Source organism: Glossina fuscipes, unplaced genomic scaffold, assembly GCF_014805625.2.
Source record: "Glossina fuscipes isolate IAEA_lab_2018 unplaced genomic scaffold, Yale_Gfus_2 27, whole genome shotgun sequence".
Taxonomy (NCBI): domain Eukaryota; kingdom Metazoa; phylum Arthropoda; class Insecta; order Diptera; family Glossinidae; genus Glossina; species Glossina fuscipes.
In genome coordinates this window covers 4,380,131-4,407,597 of record NW_023998422.1, presented here as the reverse complement: position 1 = coordinate 4,407,597, position 27,467 = coordinate 4,380,131, and the positions used below count along the sequence as shown (strand labels likewise).

At 33.3% G+C, this 27,467-nt stretch overlaps 1 protein-coding gene across 1 annotated transcript in view; it reads right to left on the bottom strand.

The window, feature by feature from the left end:
- The window catches only part of LOC119635805 (sodium-dependent dopamine transporter), a 23,973-nt gene extending 5,769 nt beyond the window's left edge, over positions 1–18,204 (bottom strand). Inside the window, exons 1-4 of the mRNA XM_038030811.1 lie at positions 17,974–18,204; positions 8,132–8,344; positions 188–322; positions 3–122 (exon numbers count right to left, since the gene is read on the bottom strand). Coding sequence (XP_037886739.1) covers positions 3–122; positions 188–322; positions 8,132–8,344; positions 17,974–18,016 — 511 coding nt within the window. The 5' untranslated portion in view covers positions 18,017–18,204. The remainder of the gene's footprint in view (positions 1–2; positions 123–187; positions 323–8,131; positions 8,345–17,973) is intronic.
- Positions 18,205–27,467: the final 9,263 nt, after the last annotated feature.

The following is a 27,467-nucleotide window of genomic DNA, read 5'->3' as shown; positions in this document are numbered from 1 at the left end:
ACATGATATCCAGGGTAAATTGTTTGTGAAAGAAGCAAAAAAGAAACGTAACGACCAAGCAATGATAACATTATAGTAAAAATCAACGTAAAACGCTATCAGGACAACAGCGTAACCAATGCCTGAAATGAGTTTTTAATGTTTTTTATTGAAAAACATCTTTGAAATAAATATAATAATAAATTACCTTTAAATAATGGTACTAAACGGCCCCAACAGGTAATGGCACCTTTACGATTATGTTGACCCAAAGCAAGTTCCATATAGAAAAGCGGAATACCACCGACCAATAACATGATACAATAGGGTACGAGGAACGCGCCTAAAATAAAGCCAAACAAAGTTCCTTTAAATTTATATCGATTGCCTAAGAAATGCTTATAATTTATTACTCTTTTGTATTTTCGTCGTTTGCCTTATGAAATAATTATCGTTTCATAGATAATTACATTAATATGTAATATTAGATAGAATGATGATAGAAAAGGAAAAAAAAGGCAGCTAACCAAGTTTTAGTTTATGTTACGTAAGTAATAGAGAAATAATGAAAAAAATATTGACCACTTATGGACATTTCATCAATCCTCTAATCGAACGTTAAATGCGCCCTAGTTATTTACGATGCGGAATCGTCTTAACCAAGTCACGTTTACAAAGCCAGTTTGCCTAGGAGAACAAACCAGGATTCCCATCGACGTAAATATGTGCAATTATTTAGAAGGTGCTGCCAAATAACATGAAAATATATATGTCATTCGATGTATATGATGATAAATCCTCATTATCTCGCAACGATTCGGCCTAAAAGGAATATGATTACTTTTGCCATAAAATAACAAATGTCGTATCTTCATACCCTCAAGAAGATTTACTACTCAACAGAATTCTTATATCTTTTATCTGGAGGGATTTATAAAATAGGCCTACCCGGTCCGTCCCGGAAAAAATTTTGAGTCATTGTCTCATGTCAGTTTTCACTATAAACTGTTAAAAATAAAAGCTTAGTTTTCTGTCTAAAGCGTGGGAAGAAGACTAAGAGACTGTCCTATCCTATTCAAATTTTCCACAATGCATACTGAAATTATATGTTTTTAGAACAATTTCGTACAACAAAATGCGATTTTGTGCAGTACAAGCCTGTAAGTATGGCAAACAATAGAAAATTTGTTGTAAAATATTCCAATAATTACAGTATCGGCTCACAATTTCATAACGTACTTTACCAGTAAGTACTCTTAAGAAAATTTCATATACTTTTTAGAATGTATTCCGCTGCACTTGAAACTCTAGAGGCAAACTTTTTCATAGGCGGATACGGTTTCTTAAAGAGTGGCATTCGGATATGGTTCGCCGAAAACATAGTTATATGCGATAATTTTCTCAGTTTGATTGGACAAGACTTGGTCAATTGTAAAGATATGCGAGTTGGGCAACTTGTTGTTGAAAAATATTAAATTTCGCAAATTTTTGCAATATATTGGCCTGTTCAAGCTAGATCGGAGGAGGAGGTGGTTAGAAACACTGACCGATCAAAAAATACAAGTTAATGGCTTGCGCTCTTGGGCCTTGGAACACTAAAATATTTGGACAACTGGACGGACATGCTTAAATTGATTGAGTAAGTGATTCTGAATTGATTGACAAGAGGGCTCTACTTCAAATTTTTCTGGACACAAGCACGCAACTACCACAAGAGTACAAAAATATATAATAACTAAAATATTATAAAGTGCTCGACATGAACAACTACTATAACACTCTTGGCATAATCTCTGTGGTGTGCATAGAAATAATCATGGAGAACTAACACGCCCCTCCTTAAGCCTTCTCAACTTTTATAAGTAACGAACAGTGTCATTGAGTTGGATACGTTCACTCATTGTCTGTATGATGCGTTCATTTCGAAAGTGATATAAGTTAATTTTTTTAAAAGGATCAAGTTAAGTATTTTCATATTTACGAAGATTTTCTCAAAACAAAAGATGAGTAATAGATAAAAAGATAAATGTACATATTTTGAAATCAACTTAAGGCCCAAATGAGATTTTTAGAACGATTATTATGATGTACAGTGCAATGTAATTCTATTAGCTTGGAAGGAAAATCACAAACAGAGATGAAAAATAAGTTGATTTTAAATGAAATGAATTCGAGTTTTAGAAATTTAAATTAAAGAAACGTAAAAAGTCTTAATGGAGGAAACTTAAATTTTGATGCAAACTTATCTCATGCGATTTTTGAAAACTGAGCTAGCAATAAATTTACTATCGAGTAATGACCTGCCATGTTTAAAGATTCTTCATTCGAATCTTAATTTTCCCGCATTCTGTCAAAGCCACTTTACGTGCTGCGTAATGATTGAGCAAATGGCAAATAAAAAATTATTAATTCATAACTAAAACCAAAGATTTAGTCGAGACTCTTTTAATTTTCATCATAGGCTTTGCATTTCTTGGCAGAAGTGATAGTTTTTTCCGAATCATTCTCAGTCTTATATCTGCTTAGCGTTTTCTCTACGAAGCTACAAAACAAACATTTTTATTTGGAAATATTAGATGAATATAAAAGATTTCCAAACGGTTCATTTAGTGTATTACAGACATTAGACAAGTCAAAGGTTAGGATGTAGTGCTTGTTTTCACGCAGGCCCTAATTGCAGAGTTACCATGCAAGCATAAATTACGTAGGGAAGTGAACTCTTTTCCACTTGTTTATAGCATCTATTACAAAGGCAGAGAGACATGCCTAAATTTGGTACTGGTGGAATATATGTATACTATATAACTAAACATGCACTCACCCTTCGTTGGTGGATATAAAAAGAAAATAATTCGTGTCAAAAGATTTTATTAAAAGAAGAAAATTATTAACACACACACACACACACATACATCCACCCATAATTCACATTTGTTTGTGGATTACATTTTTTGTGCAGTTAGCTGCTGTTGCTGACTGAGTTCTTGCTCTGCAGTTTCTTGCAGCATTAAATACTTTTACTGCTTTTGTCGACCACAGGGCCAGCAGACATACTTGCCTCACACGTCTCATCTGGCTTGTACAACCTGGCACGTTTGGTAATTTCCATAAATATTGCCATGCAACTCAGGGTATTTACAATCTTTCTTTCATCCTCTAGGTGCTCCCATATTCAACGTTGAAGCTTTTCCTTTTTATAACGCTTATCTTCTTGAGCAATTCTCACAATAAAACTCTAAGCTATGAATCTGAGACTAACAAATTTTTCTTTATAGACAACAATCGCTTGAAGTTCAATGAAAGTCATTAATTTCTGGACTTGTTTTCTACACTTCCAGGCTTGGTTTGTTCGTATCTGTACGCAACTACTGCTTAAAGTCTTAAAAAATGAAATATTTTTAATATATATTTTTCTTTTCTAGTTCTGTTTTTACACTCCCCTCCTGTTACTTGCCATTAGTCTGTCTCTCTTCTCGAATTTTATATTAAGCACACTGAAAATAATTAATTAATTAATTATTCTTAAAGCGGCACAATACATGCGAAACAAATGAGAACGAATATATGCTTACTCTCAAAGCGGCACAATACATGCAAAACAATTGAGAACGAATATATGCTTATTCTCAAAGCGGCACAATACATGCAAAACAATTGAGAACGAATATAAGCTTATTCTCAAAGCGGCACAATACATGCAAAACAAATGAGAACGAATATATGCTTATTCTCAAAGCGGCACAATACATGCACAACAGTAAGAGAATAAGCGTATATATTCTCAATAATTCGAAAAATGAGAGAATAAGCGTCCAATTTGTTTACATTTGTTGAATAATTGTTCATATTTACATGCTTTTCATCCTTGGTCCACGATAACTGAATTTTAAACTTAATAACCATCTTTTTATACTCCACATCTTCTGCTATTATACAGCAGCATAAAAATCTACAAAAGTTAGAAAAAGAATCCAAAGAAACTTTTTGGTCTACCCGAGAAATTGCTAAGTTCGCACGCCAATATGCGTACACGCCAATCATTAAGAGTTTGCCTTCAACAGTAGGGTCGAAACGGGAAGGGTCATGCCAATTCTCAGCGTTCGTACAAAGCGAACTAAAACGCAAAACTGACAATTTACCCTTTCTACTAACATATAAAAAACCTTTCGTCCCGTGCACCCATTCCCTGGTTAATTAATTAGGACTATGGAAAAAAAATGTCCCGACAAATTGACAGTGACGGCATCCCTTAACGGACTTTTTAAACTACGTCTCACTTGCGTGTTTGGTTCGAACGGAGATACGCACTAACTGGGTTATATATGTTCAAAAAATTTATTAGAACCGGAAATTTTTTTTCAAGCTATACCTTTTTACGAATTTGCAAACGTTGTACTATTAATTTCTAAAGTAGCTTAAGCTTAACCAACAAGCAGATACTACAACGTATTCTAAATCCCCTTAATAAAGATTACTAAGCTTGTCTATCGTGCACCGATAAAAGTACAAACACTATATGCAACTATTTTTTTTAGTCATTAATAATTTCAAATGTATTCTGACTTAACCCACTTTGAGATTAAACGGTGCATTTTTATGAAAAGACAAGTCATGATATTGCCGTGACATGATAATTTCCTACAACTTCCGTTAAAAATAGAGGGAAAAAAAACCTTTTAACGTACTTCATATTTATTGCATGAAGCCTTCCCTTAGATTGAATTTCCATTTAACAGACCCTCTCTTCGTTTCATTCGCTTCCATTGTTCATATTAAATGTCCTTTAAAAAGAATTATTTTATATATCAACAGAATGTAAATCTAATTGTTTAAAAATACAATTTTTTTTTTCTTTTTTGTATACGTACGTATGCACGTATAAGTGTGCTCTTCAATAAATTTCTCAACTATCTACACAGCGGTCTATGCAAAAATTGTTGCCTTCATAATGGAGAGTAAATGTATATATATATATGTGTGTGTTTGTGTTTGTGTAAATAGCTAAAGTGGCCCTTTTTCAAAATAAGAAAACAACAACAACAATAAATGTGTCAATATCATTAGCATGTGCATGACACCAGACGATGTTAGCTGCTTTCGAAAGAGGGCAGATGACAAGCATCGTCCCATTTCAATAAATCCATTCTTTCTCGTGTCAATTGTAAAGCTGTTGTTCAAGTAAAGCACAGAAAATAGTCTATGACACAGACACATTTAAAAAAGCATTTCAAAGGCTTTGATATTTTTTTTTTTTTACTTTTTATCATAAGGTGCAGAGTGGCGGTAATAGCCCAATATAATTGTTGTTGTTATTAAGTGCACATAAACACCTATATGTGTATATACGAGTGCACGTATATTAAGTTATATTGTCAATAAAGCTTTTAAATAGTTAGTGAATGGTGAATAAATGGAAGTGAATGGCAGATGTAATAAACACGTCTATGGATGTACTCATGTCGTCATATGTATTGATTGAGTTCGCATGTATGTGAAATACTAAAGAATATCCTTACATTGAGACTCTTTTTCTTTTAAATAATTATTTACACAATGACGTCATAAAAGTATTATTTTAATTTATTTCATAGCTAGACTTAAGTTACAAAGCATTTAAGAAGTGCTGCAGGCATTTATTAAATGAGCATAAATTTGAGACAATTTTTCTTAAGAAAAAGACAAACCTCTGATAAAAATTTGTTTCAAAAGTATTTTCTTTTCTTTAACAAGGAAAATTTTTCAATAAAAGTTTTTAAAAAAACATTTGAGAATACCTTGGAGAGAATCTCTTCTGAAAACTTGCACCTGTAAGAATATACAATCTAGAATGTGAAGGAGGACTGTTCCGACCATTTGCTCCCGCAAGTTCACGCTTAGTAAAATGTTTATATACCTCACACCACGTGCGATAGAAGGGTATATTAAGCTTGCACGAACGTATGCAATGCCCAGAAGGACTTGAGATAGATCAACTTTGTCTTGTAACAATCTACTTAGAATCAGGGTCCAAATCTGTCTCCCCTTCTGTCCATCTGCTCCAATTATATTTTTATATTCAATCTATAAGTCACAATTTTTGAATATATTTTGATGAAATTTCTTTAACAGGGCTAAAAAAGGTTAATTTTTAGGGGCCAATTAGGGAAACATAGCTTGCGACCTGAAATCGTCAGCACCGACCACATGAATACTTTTCTAAAGGTCTCCTTGAATAACATGTAATTATTATCAAAATTATCTCAATAGAAAGGTTTTATGGCGACTTTCCTGAGAAAATTAGGCAGACGTGCGTTCATGGAATGAATTTCCAATTGATTGGACTCAATAATTTTTAGTCAATCTATTGAAAATTGTTGGTTTGAGGCCGTGCTCAACTATATCGGTTTCATTCGTTTATTTTATGGAATTTTTGACATCTATTTTTGCATGTAACGAATGGCACGGATAGAGTCAATCCTTCAACGAGGCATACATTCTTACACTTAATCTCAGAAAATGTTATAAATTCGATATGGAGCTTCTTGGATCGTTAAAATGTCACTGAATAAAATCTGTATCTGATCAACTAAACTTTGGCTTTTGCATGATTCGTGAAAAGAATTCCAAAAGAAATTCATCATTGTTCTTGACTGGAGTCATATTAGCAGTGTTCCCGCGACTGTTACTCAAAGGAAAAAAAATGCTAAGGCGAAGCTTACAAACCAGAACTGATTAACCCATAATAAAATCTTCCAATACCTATGACTATGGACACAGTCTCTTCAAGACTGAAACCATTTTCGTGTAAAGCCACCAAGCCATCGTTGTAAAGGCGATAATAATGCATAGTAAAAGAGAAAATAATTTGCCAACGCATACACACACACACTAAGCTCTCAATGTGAGGCTAATAATAATGTTAAGTAAAATAATTTGCCAACACACGCACGCACACACACACACACGCCATGCTGTCGTTGTGAAGCTGATAATGATGTTTAGTAAAAGAGAAAATAATTTACCCACACGAGCACACATACACACACACTCTGCGTCCATTAAGTATTATTAAAGTATTTTCTATTAAAATAGAGTCTTAAGAAAATCATAAAAACTCAAATGGCAACCAATTCAGATAAATATTTCTTTAAATCGCATATTGCTTTGTTCGTTGCTTCTTTTCTCTCAGCAGAACGAACGCACTTCAGAAGTATAATAAAATTCTACAAGAAAAAAATGATAAATCTCTTAACATAAACTCACGCAGGATTAAATAGCTGCCTGTTGCTTCAATTCAAGAAAAAAAATGGTCGTACATACATACATTGAAATCATAGCCAATTATATTAAGAATTTTGCTTTTGCTTTTACTTTAAGGAAAAGTTTTTCCTCTTTTTTTTCCGTTTTTTTTTTCTTTTTTTTCTTAACACAATATAAAAGTCATAAAGTTCTTACAGTCAACTTGAACTGAAGTAGTAGTAAAAGAAGAAATTTTTAAGCGTTTCTATGGTTTTATATGTGTATATATATGTGTACGCGTTTTATGAATTGAAAACCATATCCCGTTAAATGCGATTATGATTATGATTATGATGATGACTACGAATGTGACTGAAATGCTATTTTACTTGAGTCACACAGATTTAGTTGTCATATTGAAATACTGACTTAACTCTATATAGAGGGCGTTATTATGACAAATATGTTCTAAAGCAATCAACTAACCGTACGCTCGCTTCACTCTACAGTAGGGGTGCTCAACTTGCTTTCGCCTGCACTTACTTATAATAAATAGAAAGAGAAAGAGAAGGCAAAAAAGAAAGAAATGAAAAAAGGGAGGAAACAGTCCTTTAACCAAGTTTGAGTTTCAAGCAATTTATGAGCTTTTTTTGTGTGTGTGTGTGTGTGTGTGTGTGTGTGTGTAAATAAATTGTGAAGTATATGCACGCACTGACACTCACACTTAAACTATCACGCAACACTTTGTGTCCCCTATAGGCAAATTATATATGATATAACACATTACTAATTGTGCTCATTGAACCATTAAGACGACAAGTACCATTCTTTGCCGTGTCAGAGTGAGAAAAATGACTTTAACTTTAATTATTGTTTTTTGTTTTTTTTTTTTTTTTGCATTCTTCAAAAGGTGAAAAGAAAAGGTTGTACTTACCACCGCCATTTTTGTAGCACAAATAAGGAAATCTCCAAACGTTTGCTAAATCGACAGCGAAACCAATAACGGATAATAGAAAATCGACTTTGCCGCCCCATGTTTCACGTTGATCGCCACTATCCCCAGAATCACGTGATGTTGATGTCTTTATTACTTGTACGGTCGGTGACATCGCCAAAGCGATGTCGTTCTCTTCGTCACACTCTAAATCTTTTCAAACAAGAATAAAAAGAAGAATAACTCAAGTTTAAAATCTCACGATATAATAAATTTTAATTTCTTTTCTTTTTTTTCCTTTTCTTTTCTTTTCTTTTCTTTTCTCCTTCTCGTGTTACATAATATGTCATAATTTTAATGAAAGCATTAAGTAAATGCTTAAGTTTATGTGCACAGATTAATACTCATTCCACGCGTACCATTGATCTTAATTGCTTAATTAGTTGAGAGCACACATTTCATGTGCGGCTTATTACGGTATATAGGGTAGTAAAACTATATAAAAAAGAAAATCTTTTTTTTTTTTCATTTACGTGTCTCGCACCAGAGGAAGGAGCTAAGCTGATATTATAACTATTTTAATAGCGAAGGCCGTACTACGTCCGGTGCTTGCATGTATTTTGATCGTATTTTCACTTGAGCAAGGCATTTACTGAGAAAAATTAGTATAATACGTATTAATCAAAATATTTCCCATCATTTTCTACAACGTGTTTCCATCTTTCTAGCAACATGGCAGTACCATCTCAAAAGAATGGTACCGCTTTGGCAGCGAGCCAATCATCGACCCATTTTCGCAGGCCTTCATCATCGGGTGATCGAAAAGCGCAATGTCCGCTGAATATGCTGGGCACGGCAGAACTTCCCGTTCGAGCTGCAACCACGTAGCCGTAACAACTCTTGCAACTTTTAGCCGAGCGTTGTCATGCAAGAGGAGGACTGTAAGTCTATTAGCCGCTATTGCCGGTCTTTTTTGCAACGATATGTTGTTCAATTGTTGTCAGTAGACACGCGCAGTAAGGGTTTTATTCGATGTTAGCGACACTCCTTGCTTGCTCTCACCATGCTCCCACATATGAAACTCTATGGCCATTAAAAATCCTGCTTCAGTGTCGATATGGATGGCTTTCCTGCACTGTTTGCGCTTGGGATTATCGTAATAGATCCACTTGTCTTCGCATAAAAATCTTCTTTCTTTGAGTGGCAAGCAACGAAATCGCGACGTTGAAACGTTTCGAAATGGCGTCTTCAGTTAACTTGTATGGTGTGGTATTTTCCCTCCTCATGGATCGTTCGCGTATGAACGTAAACATCTAGGAGCAGTTAATTCATCAATTGCTAAGCTTTTCGAAAGTTGTTTAAGAGTTTGAACTGGGTCTCTCTCCAATCCACCAGCCTTGCAATTGATGGTCTTCAAACTTTTTTGGTTCTCCAGGCCGTTCTTTGTCATCAACATCAAAAGTTTTAAATCGTTGAGCAGCACCATAAACTTCTACGTGTGTTTATTGGGCTTCGGCATCAGATTTCTCCCAATCAAACAACAAACATAATAAACATCGAATACGGAATTTTGAGCTTTCCATGATTAGCGTCTGTATATACTGAATGACTCGATAAGAGATATGGCTGGCCAATATACATACAAACACCTCTAGGTATATGATTAATGAAAAGCTTGATATTTCATTTATGATGATTTAGTTTTTGTTTTTCATTCTTTGGAATATCCAAAGCATCTGTGGCGGCAAAGATACAGAATCAATTTGAACAAAAATTCGTAAATTTTCAAAATATTTTTTCTAAAAATTAAAGAATTAAATTGAGTTGTATAACTGCGTTGGTGGATACTATTTTTCAAGCTGGGCTTAAATTTTTCAAAGCTTTTTGTTTGTTCTTAAAAATATTGCAATCGGATGTCTACAGTTCAGATATCAATTCAAAGAAGAAATGCAGCTATGTTCTATTGATATCACCATAATTTACAATAACAGAAATGTTCATATGTGATTTTGATCGAATTTCTCTTTATACACAACAAGCTTCTGTTGAAAATTACAATCACCTTTAGGTTTGACGTTTGATTGCAGAGCGAGAGCAAGATCATAAGTCCGACTAGATAAAAAGTTCGTAGCGTTTTTTTCAATGAACTTAAAATGAAATTTTGGACAGTCCCTCAAACGTCTGCGTTCTTTGGAGTATGCCACTGTATCAAACTTTAGGCCAATTTCCGATATAGAACTTGAATGAGGAAAAATTTAAGACAAACCGTAATCTAAGAAATAGGAAAAGAACAATGCTATCTTCTACGTAATGCTCTTTCTTCTCCAGTTTTTCGGTTGTGAAACAGGCATTGCAAAATAGAAAAAGTTTTCTCCCCTAAAGAAAACACAATTTCTCTCTTTCTATTTATCTCTTTGTCTTCCTCCTTCTTTCACCTGTAACAGCTGCTTATCAATACCACTGGTATGTAAGTAGAGAGCACACACATCAATAAATGCTAATAATATTCATATCCGTGTTACACGTTTTTGTATCCCATTAGCACCGTGTATATTATATTTTTACTGTTGTATGCAACATGCAGAAGGACTTAAGCTCAATCCACTTTATATTATATCGGTTGATTCAGAATCATTTTCTAAATCGATTTAAGCTGGTCTATCCGTCTGTCGGTCAATCAGGCTTTCTCATGCGCGAATGTTTTCGTTATATTCACTACCTACAGATAGTAATTTCTGCGATATATTATCAAAATTTAATACACCGACGTTTTTACCCTTCGATTATGTCGCACCACTTCTACGGCATCTCTGTCTGGCTGGCATGCCAAGCAAGTACGGCAAAAACAAATGTTTGGTATTTTATCCCGAAACCAAATAAGAGTAGGGTGTTTGGCGAGCGGTCTTTCCTGGCCATAAAGTTTATTACCTGCTTTTACATAGATTAATTGGAAATTTGCAACCGGCAAAACAAAAACAGAAAATAAACAACAAATCATTTGTAATTAACATAATCTCAGCTTTGTTTGTACAATTTTAAGTTTAAGTTAAATTTATTTTACGCATTATTATCAACGATAGAGAGGTAATATTCTACCTTGATCAAATTTTTCTTGTCACATTTTGTACCGCATTCCTTTTTTACACAATTTGGCAGCACTTTATATGATAGGTAATTACACAAGGAGAAAAAAAATCATATTCAGATATTCATTCTGAACCAGTCTCAGCCTGTCAGTCCATATGTCCGTCTTGTTATCTTGTATTTAATATACAGGCTGCAAGTGTTAGGATATTTTGATGGAATTCGGTGCACTGACGTGTTGTAATCCAAGGGTGAATGCTATTCAAAATGGTTCAATTGAACCCCCATCTTCTTCTGCTTTCCATACAACGGCTTAGTTTTGAAAAGTTTAACGTGTAAATAGCTTTAGCTTAGTGTAGGGTGTTTAAACACTATGGTGTTTATTCTTATTTGGTGTAGATGGGACGGCAAATCCTCCTTGAAACCAATTATGTTGTAGTTTAGCCTCCCAGGCGAAATATCTGTTCAAAGGAAAACAAGTAGTTCTCTCCCAATGTTAAATAACAAATAGGTGTTTGTAACCATGACAACCGACGCCCGTAACCGCAAACGCAGTTGGCAAAAGAAACTATTAATAGACTATTGGTCTGTGGAGTGTTAACATTCTAAGCGAGTGTTACGAAACAGTTGCCAGGAGACATACGGACAGACAGACATTATTGAATAGGTTCTCCTAATTGCGGTGATCGAGAATGTAAAAGCTTTTTAACTATGCCTCGATTTACAAAAAGTTGTCATATCTAATGTGTCTCCTGCGTTGAATTCGCAAAACACTTTTAAGCGAATTCATGCGCACTATTTAAATATCAATAAATTTCATTTTATTGCATTGCTAATTACAATCGTTAGCAACCTTAAAAAAAAGTACGTCAATTACGTAACCGAAACCGGTTTTAAATAATTCACCAAAATTCACTTAAAATAGAAATATAAGCATAATAATATATTTTTATATTAAAGTATTTTAGATTAGTTTCACACATGCTTTTTTTGCTTTCGAGATACTTTTACCAATATTTTTCTAAAACGACCTCCAAAGATTTATTTAATGTTTTCAAACAAATTTACGGATATACTTAACAATTTGTACATTGAACGAATTGCAGTAATATCATCACTGCGTTTGTAACGTTTACAAGCACGCATCACGGAAGATATCGTAAAATACTCAATGCAAGCAACATTGTAGCCTAGACAACACCACCGACTTATTTAATCGTACACTTTACCTTTAATAATTGCTACTAATTAAGCGGCAAAGACGATTTCTACCACTTGTACTAAGTCTGTGTGGTTGGACGCAACACCCAAAAAAACTTGGAATGCCGATATTTGCCCATCTGTCCGTCTGTCCATCTGAGATCTGTCCATCAGATATTCTGATGAAATTTGGTTCACTGACGCACGGACGAACTATTGTTTACATGAATAACTGTATTAAGTGGAGTTGTGCAAGGTAGTTAATGACGGGCCGCGGTCCATCACAATTTTTTTTGTCCAATCCAGTTTCACTTCAACTTAGTTTATTGGCTTAACAGTTGTTTTGAAACTTATAGAAGACGTGGGAAAAACGCCTAAATCTAAAAGATATCTTCTCGAGCTAGTACTAAGCATGTCAAAGGAAGCTGCTGGGAAGTTACAGCCAAACATCTTAACTGTTTATTTCTAAGTTTTCTAGTCCAATAACAAACGTCCCCAAAAAGTGTTTATTTTCAGCTGAAACCATTTTTAAACAGCAACAACTTTAGACAACCATTACATGGATAGGTATCTGCGAGCGATTCGAAGACAGTCAACACCTCTGCCACGAAATTAAAAGTTTTTGTTGAAGGCCTCAACATTAGTTACACACTCAGCTATTGAATTATACTTTTTTTCGCCCATCATTTGGCAAAACAGTGTACCGTGTATGACTCTGTGCAGCACAAGTACAACCTTCTACCATAAATTCTTTAAGGCTGTAGAATAAGAGAGTACATTTAAACAAGTTAGGATGGTTTGATCACCATGAGAGTGAGAACCAATGAAAACACATACAAAACGTTAATTGGGAATTGCAAAATTTTAAATGCGCCTTTCTCGGAGCAAGATCTTTCAAAACCGCCTATAAAATAATTTTTACAATCTTCATTCCATTCACGTATACTTTTCAGTACAAAAAAACGTTACCTAGAGAATCGAGTAAAAACGCTATTGTGGGCAACGGTCCATCATTAAATACCGTCCTACACTTGTTTATATAACTACTTTTCGAAAGCGTGCGTGGTACGGACAGTAATCGGAAAAATGCTCCGGTCGGAACTATTTCCGACCAATGAGTTAAACGGGAAAAAACAAAATGGATAAAAGTACGCAGATAAGCTCAAATAGATAGAGAAAGCAATTCTGAATCGATAGGTATAAAGGAAGATGGGTCTATCTCAGCTTTTTCTGGGTATAGCATACATCTGCACAAAGCTAGGGTACCTTTGCAACACTTTCGTACTTTGTGTTGTATGGTGTAAACACTGCCTTTTCTCGGTTAAAAATTTGACTTTTTTATACAGTTATTGTTGTTACTGCAACTTAGAACCTCTGGAACTAAAACGCGGGATGAGCACTAGGAACCAAAACTATCGATTTTTCTAAAAGATCCTACGTATTTCTCTAGCTATAGACGTGTACATTAAATGCAATCTTTTGCTTCTTCTTGGATTCATACTTGCGCCAATTATTCTCTAGGCCACTGAGTCCTTTAAGCTGAACATGTCTCAAGGAGATGAGTGCTGTTTTGTTTTTTTTTTTTCAAAAAGAACCTAAATACCTTCTTAATTATTCCCTCGAACATTATTGTCCTACGATCTTCTTTCTCATGGTCAAAAGAAAAGCCTTTTTTTCAGATTACTACAGTGGTTTGGCTCTTTAAATTATAAATGCATTCGATCCTCGGTTGATATTTAGCAGAAGACTGACAATCGATTAGGTTTTATACAGAGAAGCCTTTTTTTTAGGTTACTACTAGGTGGTTAGGCTCCTTAAGTTATGAGTACATTCGATCATCGCTTGATATTTGGCATAAGACTGACAATCGATTAGGTTACATTCATCTTTCCTATCCCTCTAACTATAATATTAATGCATGCAGCAACAAAATAAGCGCAAGATCGGACAAACAAAGTCTTAAGAGTCGGGTCAAGACAGTATTAAGTCTAAAATTTGAAAAATCCGAACTTTCAGTGTATGTGAGTATGAATGAATGAATGAATATTTTTATAAGGTCTTCATATTTTCAAAAGTTTTCATATACCCTTGACTGCGCTTTTAAAGCTTGTAAAGGGAATGGAAAATTTATATTAGAAACGAAACTAAAGGATTGAATGATTAAATAATGAACAACAATAAAATTCGTTTTGAAACAAAAAAAACTATTGTACTTAGTTGAATTAAATTAAAAGTCTTTAAAATTGAAATTTTATTAATTGATACGAAGCTTATGCGAATTTATTCTCGCCTAAGGGATGTAATTATAAAATCTTTTATAATTAAAATTATTCAAAACAGTTAATTCAAATGGAATCTATTTATTCAAAAAATATTTTCGACACAAATGAAATCATAGACATAGCATATAGATTCGATCTGGTAATCTGATCATTCGCGCGTTAGAATAATAGTATAATAAAAGTAAACACTAATGAATAATTATTTGTCTGTCATTTGCATGTAAACAGAAACGTACGCTAGCAAAACAAATAAAAGTGAAACCAATTAAATGATTTACTTATACAGTGCTTTCTAGTTAAAAGCTTCGACTTGAATGGAATATGGTATCGATTGAATCAAAACTTTTTAAAAATGTCTTTCTTAATTACTTCTTATAGAGAGACACATTTCTGGTAAGAGATGGGAGTTAATTCAAAGAATCATTTCGTTCCTTCATATCAGTATCAGTATCATACACCCTTGCAGTTGCAGAAATGTAAATAGCGGACCAGAGGCTAAACTACCACATAGCAGTGGAGATAAGAGTCGTGACTATTAAGTTGGTGTTCTCGCCTTCAAATCTCAACAGGTCGTAATCATGTTGGATCCTCTGTCGGCAAAAGCATACCATTCGCCCTTTGAGTACACATCCACTAAGGTGCAACCATTCCCTATCCCTTCCCGTCTTTCCTGATTTCTTTCTCACCATCCTTGTGTTGCACGCTCAGTGGCCAACCCTTGGTAATATAAATAAATTTCCTCATAATATTTATACATGTGAAAGGCGAAGACTTCTAAGGCGGATTGACCAAAAAATCTAAAATATTTTAATAGTAGCGACCGCTTCTTACATGGAATTGGCTTTAAATAGAGGCGCAAATAATTAGTGAGCTGCTCGAAATAGAAAACAGCAGGCCACTAAGCTAAGCCGGTAAATGTAGGCTTGGATTCCATCGGGTGCAAAGCACTTGAGAACTAGCTCGTGGTTTTCGCTCTCAACGAAAGTAAGCTCATATTTTAAACTCTATTTCAACATTTTTTTAATTTACTAGCATGGATAAGGAAAATATGAGTTTTCAATTAAGATTTCGCTGCCTTATGAAAAGACTTGAGGATCCAAGACCGAAAATCTCGCTCGATTCGATCGCTTGAGAAGATATTACGGAGACTTTGAAACAAAAATTAATACATGTAATAGACGGACAAACAAGTTCCCGGTATTGAAATTGATCGCTTTATAGAACCTATTTGCCGTATAGATAACTTTGACATTGGTGGTATTACGGTACAATACGATTTCAGTTTTTTACAAATTATCGTTCAGTGTATATTAAAGCGCAAGTAGACGGATGTTGTAAACGGCACTGCATTTTATTCTATTTTAAGCTGAAAAAAAGTGTCGGAAATCATTAAGTTGACTGGGAGTGAAAATGCAGGGAACTATGAAAGAGTAAGAAAGTCATTTATGAGATTCGGTGGAAACAATGTTAATCCTGAAAACGAAGAAATTTCGCTTACGTCCATACGTCTCCAGGAAATGCTGTCCAGGGAGTGATTTTTAACTTAGGCTGGGAAGTTTTACCTCACCTCGCGGTATCCAGTACACTTTTACCACGAGACAATTACCACTTATTCAGATCGATGCAGTCATCTTTAGCAGGTCAGCAATTCGGAGAAGCTCACCAAGCATGAAAATGGGTCGATGGCTGTGCCGCCAAGCCATCCGATAAGCGGCAAAAGCTCATAAGTAGTGGCAGTGCATATTTCGATTATTAAACTTTGCAACAAGTGTTTTTTAATTAAATTGAAATTTTATCACAAATATACAGAGACTTTATTTCTGCATCCAATATATAACAATAAAATAACTGTTATTTTCATCAATTATGTCAATACATATCAAAAAAGTTAAGTGCTTGGATCCTTTTAATTGTTTAAAAGCAATAATAATAAGTTAAGTTAGGTTGAGAATGCTTCTCACAGCATTTGCTCTATTTACCTCCAGCTTTTTTAACACAACTTGCTATACTTTGTTGCAAACCTTTAATTGCTATCCATTTCCAATATTTTTCAAAAGTTTTGCATTATAATACGATCCGTCATTTTTTACAAAATAATCCCACAGATAAAAAAAAAGTGTTTCGTTAACCCAATTAGTTACACTGTAAAGCAGAAAATGATGATAACATTAATGATACGAAAGTCAGCTAACGACAGATTACTGTACGTATGAATTATGCCAAATATAAATTTACTTTTAAAATTCTGAAAGCAATCTTTGCCAGCATAGTCTGCTTAGAAATTTATCTCATTACGAATCAACATCGAATAGTTTTAATGACTCTTTTTAATTAAAAGAATTAAATAATATTTGTTTTTTTCCTTTAAAAGTGTATTCGTAAAACAGCTTTTCTTAAATATTATTAACACGTAAAGCGCACTGGAATAATTTTGTGAATTCACAGATACTTAAACATTTGTTCTAAAACAATCTGCAAACATAGTCGAAAGCCAAATAAATCCTATCTGTACCATCTATGAATAAAGGGTCCTTTTTCTGAGCTCACTTGAACCAACACTTTATAAAATCGAAAATCTCGACAGCGGCATACACACCACCATTAAATTCACCACCCCGCAGCTACGCATATAACGACTTTTCAAAACTATGCATTATACAGTGAGTGATCGAAAAAGCACTTCGATGCGAACCATTTTCAATAGCATTCGTCCTTGAATCAAAACATGTCGACATACTAAGTTCCATCGAAATATTTCAAAAATAGTAATGTATTGGTTAAGCACAAGAATATAAGACGGACAGACAGACAGGCATGCGTCGATTCAGAAACTAATTATGAATTGATTGGTAGAGTGAAAGCTGAATCTAACTCAAGTCCTTGCATACATCCGCACACACTACGACCTTACTCTCTACGAGAAAACTTAAATTGCAAAATATATTAAAAAAAAACTCAAAGCTGGATTTAATCCTTCTACGTTGCCCGGTCTCCTTCGTTCCTAACTACCTCGAGCAGTTGCGATCTCAGGCGGCATTGAGAGGATATGAAAGAGATACATACAAAAACTTAGAATTATTTATAGCTATAGAATCATTACTAAGTCGATATTCTACTGACCTAACCCTCCTCCCATTTTTTAGTATTCATCGTGGAATGTTGGAATAATTTTTAACTGCAAACTAATTGCGAATCAAGAAATTAAAGAATTGTTCCCTCTTTATTTAAGATTTATTTAAATTTTTTATTATTTTTATTAATTTTACGTTTCATTACCCGAATCTCCATCGGGGCAATGATATTTATGCTTGCCCGTCATGATTAAAATGAATTCTTTTTTATTTTTATTTAGCAATTAAAGCTAAATTTCTGCTACATAAATAAAAAAATATTGTTCACTAAGTTTGGTTTTGGTTTGTTTTTTTTTTTTTATTGTAATTCTTATTAACTGTGCGCTCTCTTAAGTTACGAACATGTTACTCGTTCTTTAAACCGCATTTAACTGATGTCGCAGAGCAATATAATCGCAGCTTGATTCACTATTTTGTACAAAAATCAGTTCCTATGTGTGCAATCTAGTGCAGTGGTTTCATTTTGTGTAGCACGTTAATCTTTCTTATAGACAAAGATAGCACTTAACAACTCACCTAAAAACGGGTTATAATTTATATGAATTTCATAAATGCAAGTTAAAAAGAGTGAGAGGGAGTGAGAGAGAGTGAGAGAGAGAGAGAGAGAGAGAGAGAGAACTCATCGACCTTCAGAGTAATGTTTTTATGTCTACTAGCGATTATCCAATTTCCTAAATTAATTTCCTAAATTAATTTCCTAAACCTACCTGACCTATTTATGATGATGTGATTTTTAAAACACATATTGTAAACTCTACCGCACTTGAGATTTGACCCTCGGTCATTGAGTTGCAAGTCGAGAGCCTTACCCTACTCGGCCACTTAGACGCATTATTCATATCGTATAAGATTTAAAAAATATTTCAATTATGTCGTCAACAAAACAACAAAAAAGAACTATATCCGCATCAGGAGGCATCTTAGATGCTCACTATACAATTATCCTGTTAATTGCAGAAGAATTAAGAGTGTGTAATAGTAAGTAGGAGATTAAAATTCCTTATCCAATAGATGTAACGATGAGTAAGTTAATCATCTTTGCAATACAATAGACATGCGTACTATTTTATTACATACATATGAAGTTTCCGAAATTCATTTGCAAGTTTCCGAGTTTACCTTAACATAACTTTATTAATACATATCTATATGCTTCGAGAAATTGCTTCCAAAATGTTCCCTTGGATACAAGTATAGGCAGCAATGAAAAATCATGTTTGAAATCAGCAAAGATGAGAGCAATTCTTGGTTTGACATGATTTTTTTAATAATAATTGTGTTAAGCAAAATATTTCTTAAAAGGTTTTACTTTTGCTTCTTTTATATATGACCAGCCGCACAGAAGATGTCTCCTTTACACTCTGCGGTCAGGGCGAGTTTAGATAGAGAGGATGAGGGACATGGACAGATGTACGTAAACTAAAGTATACCAGATGTTTGGCGATTTTTCAAATTTCGCGGGAAAGAGCTTAAGGCCATGCCAAAAAGCTCATATCAGAAGTGCTTCGATGATTGGAGAAAACGCTGGCACAAGTGTACTGTCTGCAGAAGGAACAATATATGTATTGATCAATAAATAAATATTATCCGAGAACACACCTCGCACATCAACTAAAATTTGTAAAATAAAAGAAAGGAGTCAACGACTGTAGTAAGGTTTAAGGAAATCAAATTGTTTCTGCCGAGAACGTCTCTGCAGCACAAAAGAGATATACCTGTCAGGGATTGCCTTGTGATTTTTTTCTTGGTTATTTTTATCAGTTTAAGTGATCTCTTAAGAAATATCTCAAGAGTGATATATAAAATTTTAAATGCCTCAAGAATTGGATTTTTCGAAGATACGCGTAGAGAATCGTATTATAAGTATTATAGGCATTGTAAATGTACGAGTTAGCTTAGGTTCGGCTGTTGTGGTATGAACAGTGACATTAACTACTTAGCTTGATTTATACAATCATTGATAAAAGAAATTTTAAATACAATCGCATGCTACATATAGAGCAATTTACGAGTGAAACAAACATTTTTTCACAGTTGAGACTTGAAACTATATTACTCGAGATTGACGTCCCGTTAAATTTCATTCGATGACTTAACAAGCTACCTGCTACTTCAAAAAAAGTCCTGGGATTCTTTCGACACATTAAAGTTCTCGTTCCATATGCAGACAATTTTTGAGAGATTTTTTCCAAGAAAAATACATTTCAAATCGATGCGAGTTTGCTTTTTTTTTACTCAATCCTTCAAAAATATCCCATGATACTTATGAGACTCTTAGTTATATTTCTAGCTGAAAACTTGCGATCCTTATAAGAAATTAATGGAGGTAAAAAAAAGATTATATTTCAATCATTTTGTTTATAAAAATATGCAAGAAACCTTGTACTCTCTTATGCCGATACCCAATTATTAATCTATGTTTTTTTTTGTAAAGAATTTAACAAAATGATCACGTATGCGAGAGATCTTAGAATATCATGGAATATTTTAAGCACGAAAGAAGTTGCATTCCCTGCGAATTTTCAATGCAAACGAGATCACAAATGAATTGAAAATGATTTTGACATCGAGTCATGTAAAGAAACAGCAGCATACATAGATTTGGCACTAGCCATGGATGTCACATAAAATTACACCCATTAAAGTAAAATAGTTTTTTTAATTATCCTCTGGGTACCTTTAACTGAATAGAATAAACAACCTTCAAAACATCATAGGCGGTTAAAAGAATCGATTCAATTTAAAAGCTTTTATTGATTGAAAAATTATATAGTTTACGGAAAATTATACACTTTGACGGATGTTTTTATACCCACCACTATAAGATGGTGGTATATCCACTTTGTCCTTTTCCAAAGTATACGTAACCCCCAAAAGGAAGGAAGCTTCAGAAGCGCTATAAAGTATATATATTCTTGATCAGCGTGAAATTCTGAATTGATTTAGCCATGTCCGTCCGTTTGTCTGCTTTTGGCACTCTCCTGTCGACTCCAACTTTGGCAGAAGTTTCTGAGTTTGTTATTGAAAATGGGCCAAATTGGTCTGAGCAAAAGCGCGCAATGAAGCGTAACCTGAACGCAATTTACTTTTTTTAACAAAAAATGTTAGATTTTTGGCTTTTATTTGGAAGTTATCAAAGCTAGAAGCCTGACACTGTCCACATTTCCTTAACGAGAGACTTTACTCTGTAGATCCAAAAATGGAACCAATCGGGCGTGTCCACATAAAGTTATGAGTGATTAAATTTAATTTCTTTCACTTTTTTGACGCTTAATAAGACGAAACGTTTAAAACTATTTTCTAGAATCCTCAAATGAAGATGTATTATCTGCCTAAAAGCATAGCTGTAGGTATGCGAGGTTCGGGTTCCTTCCGAATATACCTTTCTTAATTGTCACACCTGGCTTCGACATAACTTGAAATAAATAGTATGTGAAAATCTATCAGTTTCGTAAGAAGAATTTTCATCCGCGCTCAGTCAAAATACAAAATGCAAATTTAAATTCGGGTTAAAGTGAGATAATATTTCTCGATTTTTTATAACTATTTTGAATGGCTCGAATTATTTGCACCTAATGCATAGCATGATTCATGGCACTTGGAGCTCACACAGAATTATGATATTTTCCTTTTTTATCTCGTCTCTCGTCGAAGCTAGTTACGTAAAAAAAAGGAAGCCACATAAGGTATTAAAAGAATTTGCAACGGATATCATTGAGCGATTGTGTTACTTAAAACTTTAGAGCAGGATAAGTATTCCAGCCAAATAACTGTGTCAATTAAATATTTAAACACAATTTTCGTTTTTTTTTTTTGACTTTTGTATAAATATAAAATTGCATGGAGTGCCACAAAGAGAAGCAGAACGTGTGCTACAATAGGTTTTTTGTTTCTTTTGTATCAGAAACATTTTTAAACTCTTCATCAGCATCAGATTCTAAATTGATTATAGATATATTGTCAAACTCTGACCACTCTGTCAGTTGTGTGAAATTCTCGCGAAAGTTGAGGTAGCAGACTTGGCTTTGTCTCCTTTCCGCTTGAAATCAAATATTAAAAGGCAGTTAATAAGTTAAAGGAATGAATAATTTTAAAAATGAAAATTAAAAAAATTTTCATTTACAAAAGATTCCCATGTAAAATTTGTTTCATATAATTATGATGGACCTTCAAAAGATTGCAAGAAATGTCCACAATTAAAAACACAACAGTTCCAAGTTTTATATATTTGCTTAAACTGAATGATGATGTCTCGAAAGTTTGCCTTAATATGCCGTAGAAAGAGTTATGATACAACTTTGGACCATAAATAGTCAATGTTATATGTTTTTGCATGAAAATCTATTCAGTTTCTTCTTATTTTTTACCCTACGCCAATTGTGATGATACAACAGTGCACCATCTTTTGAGCGAGTGTGAGCATCACACAGAGACAGACCTACATTTCATTATACCGATCGACTCAGAGTCTGTCCGTCTGTCCATCTTGTATTTTGATGAAATTTCGTACTTTTATTTATTGTATCAATCAATTCAGAATCGTTTCTGAATCAGTTTCCGAATCTCTTTTTAAGCTTGTAAGTAAGACTGACATAGTTGCTTGGATTCAATCTATAGGTCGTCATTTTTTAAATATTTTGATAACATTTTATATACCGATGTGTTTTGACTTAAAGACGAGCGCTATTGAAAGCAGTTCAGATCGGACCACTTTTACGACGACTTCTCATATAACAGCTTATTTCGAAAAGTGATTTATATGAATAATTGTAAGATGATGTAGAGTATTTAATGGTGGGACGTGACCCACTATAGTGTTTTTAATTATTTATTGCTTTATTTATGTAAATATTCTTTTTTCTTTCTTTCCGTTTTGGTCGATTCTTGGCTTTTTTTGTTATTACCTTGAAATACCTTTTTCCAATAAAAATTATATACACAACACTATGCCCAAATCATTCTCGAACAATGTCCACTAGCTCCGCTTATATACATATGTATATATATATATATGTATATATATATATATATATATATATATATATATGTACACACGTACAAACACAAACACAATTATGTAACCTCTTTAAATTTAAACTTTAATAACTTAAACTTATTGTTAACACTAAAAAAATAACCGAAAACAATTAATGCAATGAAAGCTATTTTAAGAAAAGAAAAACATAGAAAAAGAAAATATAATTTTTATATTATTCAAAAACAAAAATTGGTTTATTTTTTATTTATTTATTTTATTTCTTTTTTAATTTTAACACCACACTTTTTTTTCCTTAGTTAAGTGTTTAGTTTTGTTTAAGAACTAGAGACGAACAAGTTTTGAAAAGTAAGTTAACGTGGAAACGAATGCTTGATGTTTGAGAAAATCAAGGCCTTTTATACCATTTGCTAGTTAGTACAGGCGCATATAATTGATATGTGTGTTGTTCAAAGAATTCGTTGACATCGCAAGCTCGCTTTGATCTTTTTTAAGTACTTAATTATAAGCATACATATCCGGTTTTTCTTCTGTTAATAATTCTTTAGATGGATGCTATGTTAAGTTAACATGTAATGTAACGTACGAAACTTTAACATTTAAAGCTTTTATAGAAAATATTCATAAGCTTTACTGTAAAAGTGAGCTTTATGTAGATGTTCAATTAAATTTTGAAAAACAACCCTTAACCCTACTATGACGGTTAAGAAGGACGACTTTTTACCACTATAACGGACCTAAATGCTCAAGTCAATTATTTTTCATTTAATATTGTGCAACTTTAATATGTTAGTAATAATTTTTCGAAAAAGCCGACCAGTATCATCGTGAATGCATATGGCATTCATTGTACGAGGTCTTGTTGTTCCAGAAATATCTATTTATCCATTAATATCTACTTTGCCCCATTCAAGGTAATCCCCCTTAGATAGAATACACTTGATACATGTATATTTGTATATATTATACTATGACTACACTTACAAAATATATCTACTCAGATTTCGGATCTCTTTAACTAATTCTAAAATAAATTGACTGTCAGTTTTTGGATCTCACTGAAGAATTTAATTCTAAATTAAAGTCTATGCATTCATTATATATGCATGAACTAGATTATAAAACTCCTCGATTGCTTTCAAATTATGCAACATCACCTTTCAGATATTTCATTTTCGACTATAGCGTCTCAAATAAACCTAGTCCCTTACATTATGTTTCCAGGTTTCCTCCTTCGGCAATATGATTCAAGATTCATTCAAGATTATACCTAGAAATGGTGCGCGGAATAAATACAACAACAACCTTGGAACATTTAATATTTGATTTGGATCTGTTCAAGGCCAAAGCAGAAAGTTTTGGAAATGGTGTTGACATGAATTTTTTTTAAAGAACCGCCAGATCTTGAGATCACTACCCACGTTGAATATTGATTAAAGTTATTCCCCATTTTCCTTAAAAAATTGCTGAGCTCGGAACGTTCACTTAAATCAAATAATTCTGAATCATGTACAATTGACTCTGCGGTATGTAGAGTGTGACAGATGGCAGATGAAAGATTCTCGATCTTCCCCATTTCATTTAAAGAAGAAATTTTCAGAAGTTGTCAATATTTTAATAGGAAAAAGAATTCGCATGGCCGTATTTTACAATTGACATAATACACTCAACTCTTTTCTGATACGGTAGAGAGGTTTCATAAAAGACAGTGTAAAAAAAAAACGTGTAAAAAATAAATGCGACATATTGTACAAATGACCACAACTTCATAAAATCGTACCAGATGAAAAAACTGAATATTTTTCCAAAACAAACCGTGCAAAAAAAGTAATATCGTGCAAAAAAAATATTACAAAAAAATTAAATTAAAATACAGTGAAAATTCAATCAATCAGCATACAAAAATTTAAGGTGAAATTAGATATAAAACTCAATTTTCCAACCATTCGTCGCTGCTTACTAAGAAAGGTGCATTCTTATTACGGGCAGGAACTATCAACAAGTGAGCACCAACTTTTGGGAGTTTATTGAAATTATCTGTTGCATCCTACGAACTTAACCAGACTCTCACACAAAGAAAATACTAAGCAACGAAATGTTGTACTCATGTACAATGAGAAAGAAGTGATCGTAAGATTTACGCATTTCCCGAGACCCAGACTAACCGTCACTAACAAAGTCGATATTCGCATGTGGACAGAAAATAGCTGCTACGTCTATTTTTCATCTCTATGCCGCAAATTTCAAACAACGTCGCTACATGTGGTTCGAATGTTCACGTGACCCATTTCTTGTACTAAAAACTTGAAGTCGCTTTAGTAGATATTTCAGCTCAGCAGCGAAATAAACGCGTCCTGTTTAAAGTTGTGAAAAATGAAGGGTTTTGCAAAATTTTGCTGACAAGATGGATTGAAAAGGTAAATCGTATTTCTTGAAAATGAAATACAACATGAATTAATGTTTATACTAATATTAGATAGAGCGAACTCGTCATTGTAGCCACAAAGAAGGATGGCTAGATCATCAGCTTTGAAATCAGGAATAGAGATACAAATGTATTGCCGTATCGCTCGGTCCGCATAGCCGTTTCACAACTGCTTTAAAGCCTTAAGAAAAGTGAGGGGAGATTCTGAGCACCTAAGAGACTTCTCCTACTTCCGATAATCGCGATAGGAGGTCCCGTCACGTCGTCAGCAGCAATTTCCAATGAAATTGCGAATGTTATGTCCTCTCGAATTGTTTGTCGACGTTTATTAGATGCCAATCTACCAGGTAGAGTAGCTCGAAAAGTTCCCTTGCTAATAACGCATTGTATTGAATTAAAAAAACAAATTTTTTAGGATTCGTGCTTGAACAAGAAATTGGTGGAAAAAAGAATTGGTGAACTGTGTTATTTCAAAATTGGTTAAAAAAAGAGATGGGTATACTTGCTAAAATTGTATTGAGGACTTAAAGAGACTTGAATTCAGAAGCGAAATTTTCAAAACTCTTTCAGAGTGTCGCTGCCATTGTCTTCGTTCGGTTAATTCAATGATTTTTTCCTTCTGGTGAAATTTTGTGAAAAACTATCGAAATTACATTATTAGTAACTGCCAGCAAAAACTTGTTGGATTCAAAAATTATCAACAAATTCCTTTTCTCTGTTGCATATAATTGAAAGCTATTTTCAAAAGGTTGCAGCATTCTTTAGCAAATTATAATGTTATCTGTGTATGTGTGTGTGTGTGTATTTGTGAATTTGTTGTGATAGGTATTCAAAGAATTGCTTTTGACTGCAGTGGGGATAACCTTTGATGAACCGTAAAAGTTGACTGATCATAAATGGCCAGTGTGTTTGGAGAAATTATTCGTTTCGTTATCGCGAATCATTTGAAAACTTTTAATATCCATTCATTCTTCAACTTTTATGATTGTTTACCTGCAAAAAAAAGAGAATCTATCAATATTATTGAGTAACGTACCGCATATATATCATATTAGTTGTCAGTGAGAACAAACGTAATGTAAACATATCTCTCTTCTCTGAAGTACGCCAGCCTCGGCAGAGATCCTCCTGTAGCTGAATAAGTGCAAAGATCTTAGGAAAGTGCTTGAATTTTGTGTGATTGCTCGCCCAGTCTCCGCTTTGTTATCTCACGGTATGGTTTCGAATAGAAAATTTTGAAAGAATTTTCTGATGTTCTAAGTGTGTGTGAATGCGAGAAGCATAACTTTGCCTGAAATTGCATTTTAAAAATAGCCGTCGAGATAATATTTGTGATTTTCTATTTGCTTATATTTCTTCTTCTTCTTCTTCTTCTCCTTCTTCTATTATTCATAATTTTTTATTAATTTATTTATTAATTTATTTTATTTCAATTAACTTAATTTATCAAAAATGAATTCAATTCGAATGCGATAAAAAGTAAAAGTAAATGAAAATTGTGTGGAAAAAAAAAAAACAAATATTAAATCAATGCACGGAGCATCGAAGCGTACACATATGCAAAAATACTCTTGCATATGCTTTAATATATTTTTAAAAGCGTTAATAATTTTTTATATTTCACATTTTATATAAGTTGGTGTTGGTGTGTGTTTTGAAAATAAGAAATTTCTGTGTTATGATGAAAATAAGAACAAAAAAAAAACAAAAAAAAAAAGCGAAAAAAGAAATGCTTGGGCTGCGCCATGCTTTTGTAAAATACATTGTTGTTGTTTTAGGGTCTGAGTTTTTCTCTCTTTTAGATCTCTATTCGCGTGCGATGCCGACAATGACATAAATTAATTGTATTCTTTTCGATTCATTCATTCAAAAAGCATTAAAAGAAATGTTTACTTACAAAACACAAACAACTATACATCTATTTGTTATGTTTTCAAAGTAACCATTTGTTTAAGCATTCAACAGCTCATCATCGATGATTAGGAGTTCGATAGTGTTAGTAAGCCCCGAAACACCAATATTTATACAGAAGAATATATGAAAATTTGCACGTATGGATAAACAAATATATAAATATATGAATATATAAACATATGTATAAATGAAAAATACATAAATACATTTGAATATATGATCATATCAATATATGATCGTATTGTGAATATATGTTTATATAAACATATGTTTATGAATATATGTATATATGAATATATATATA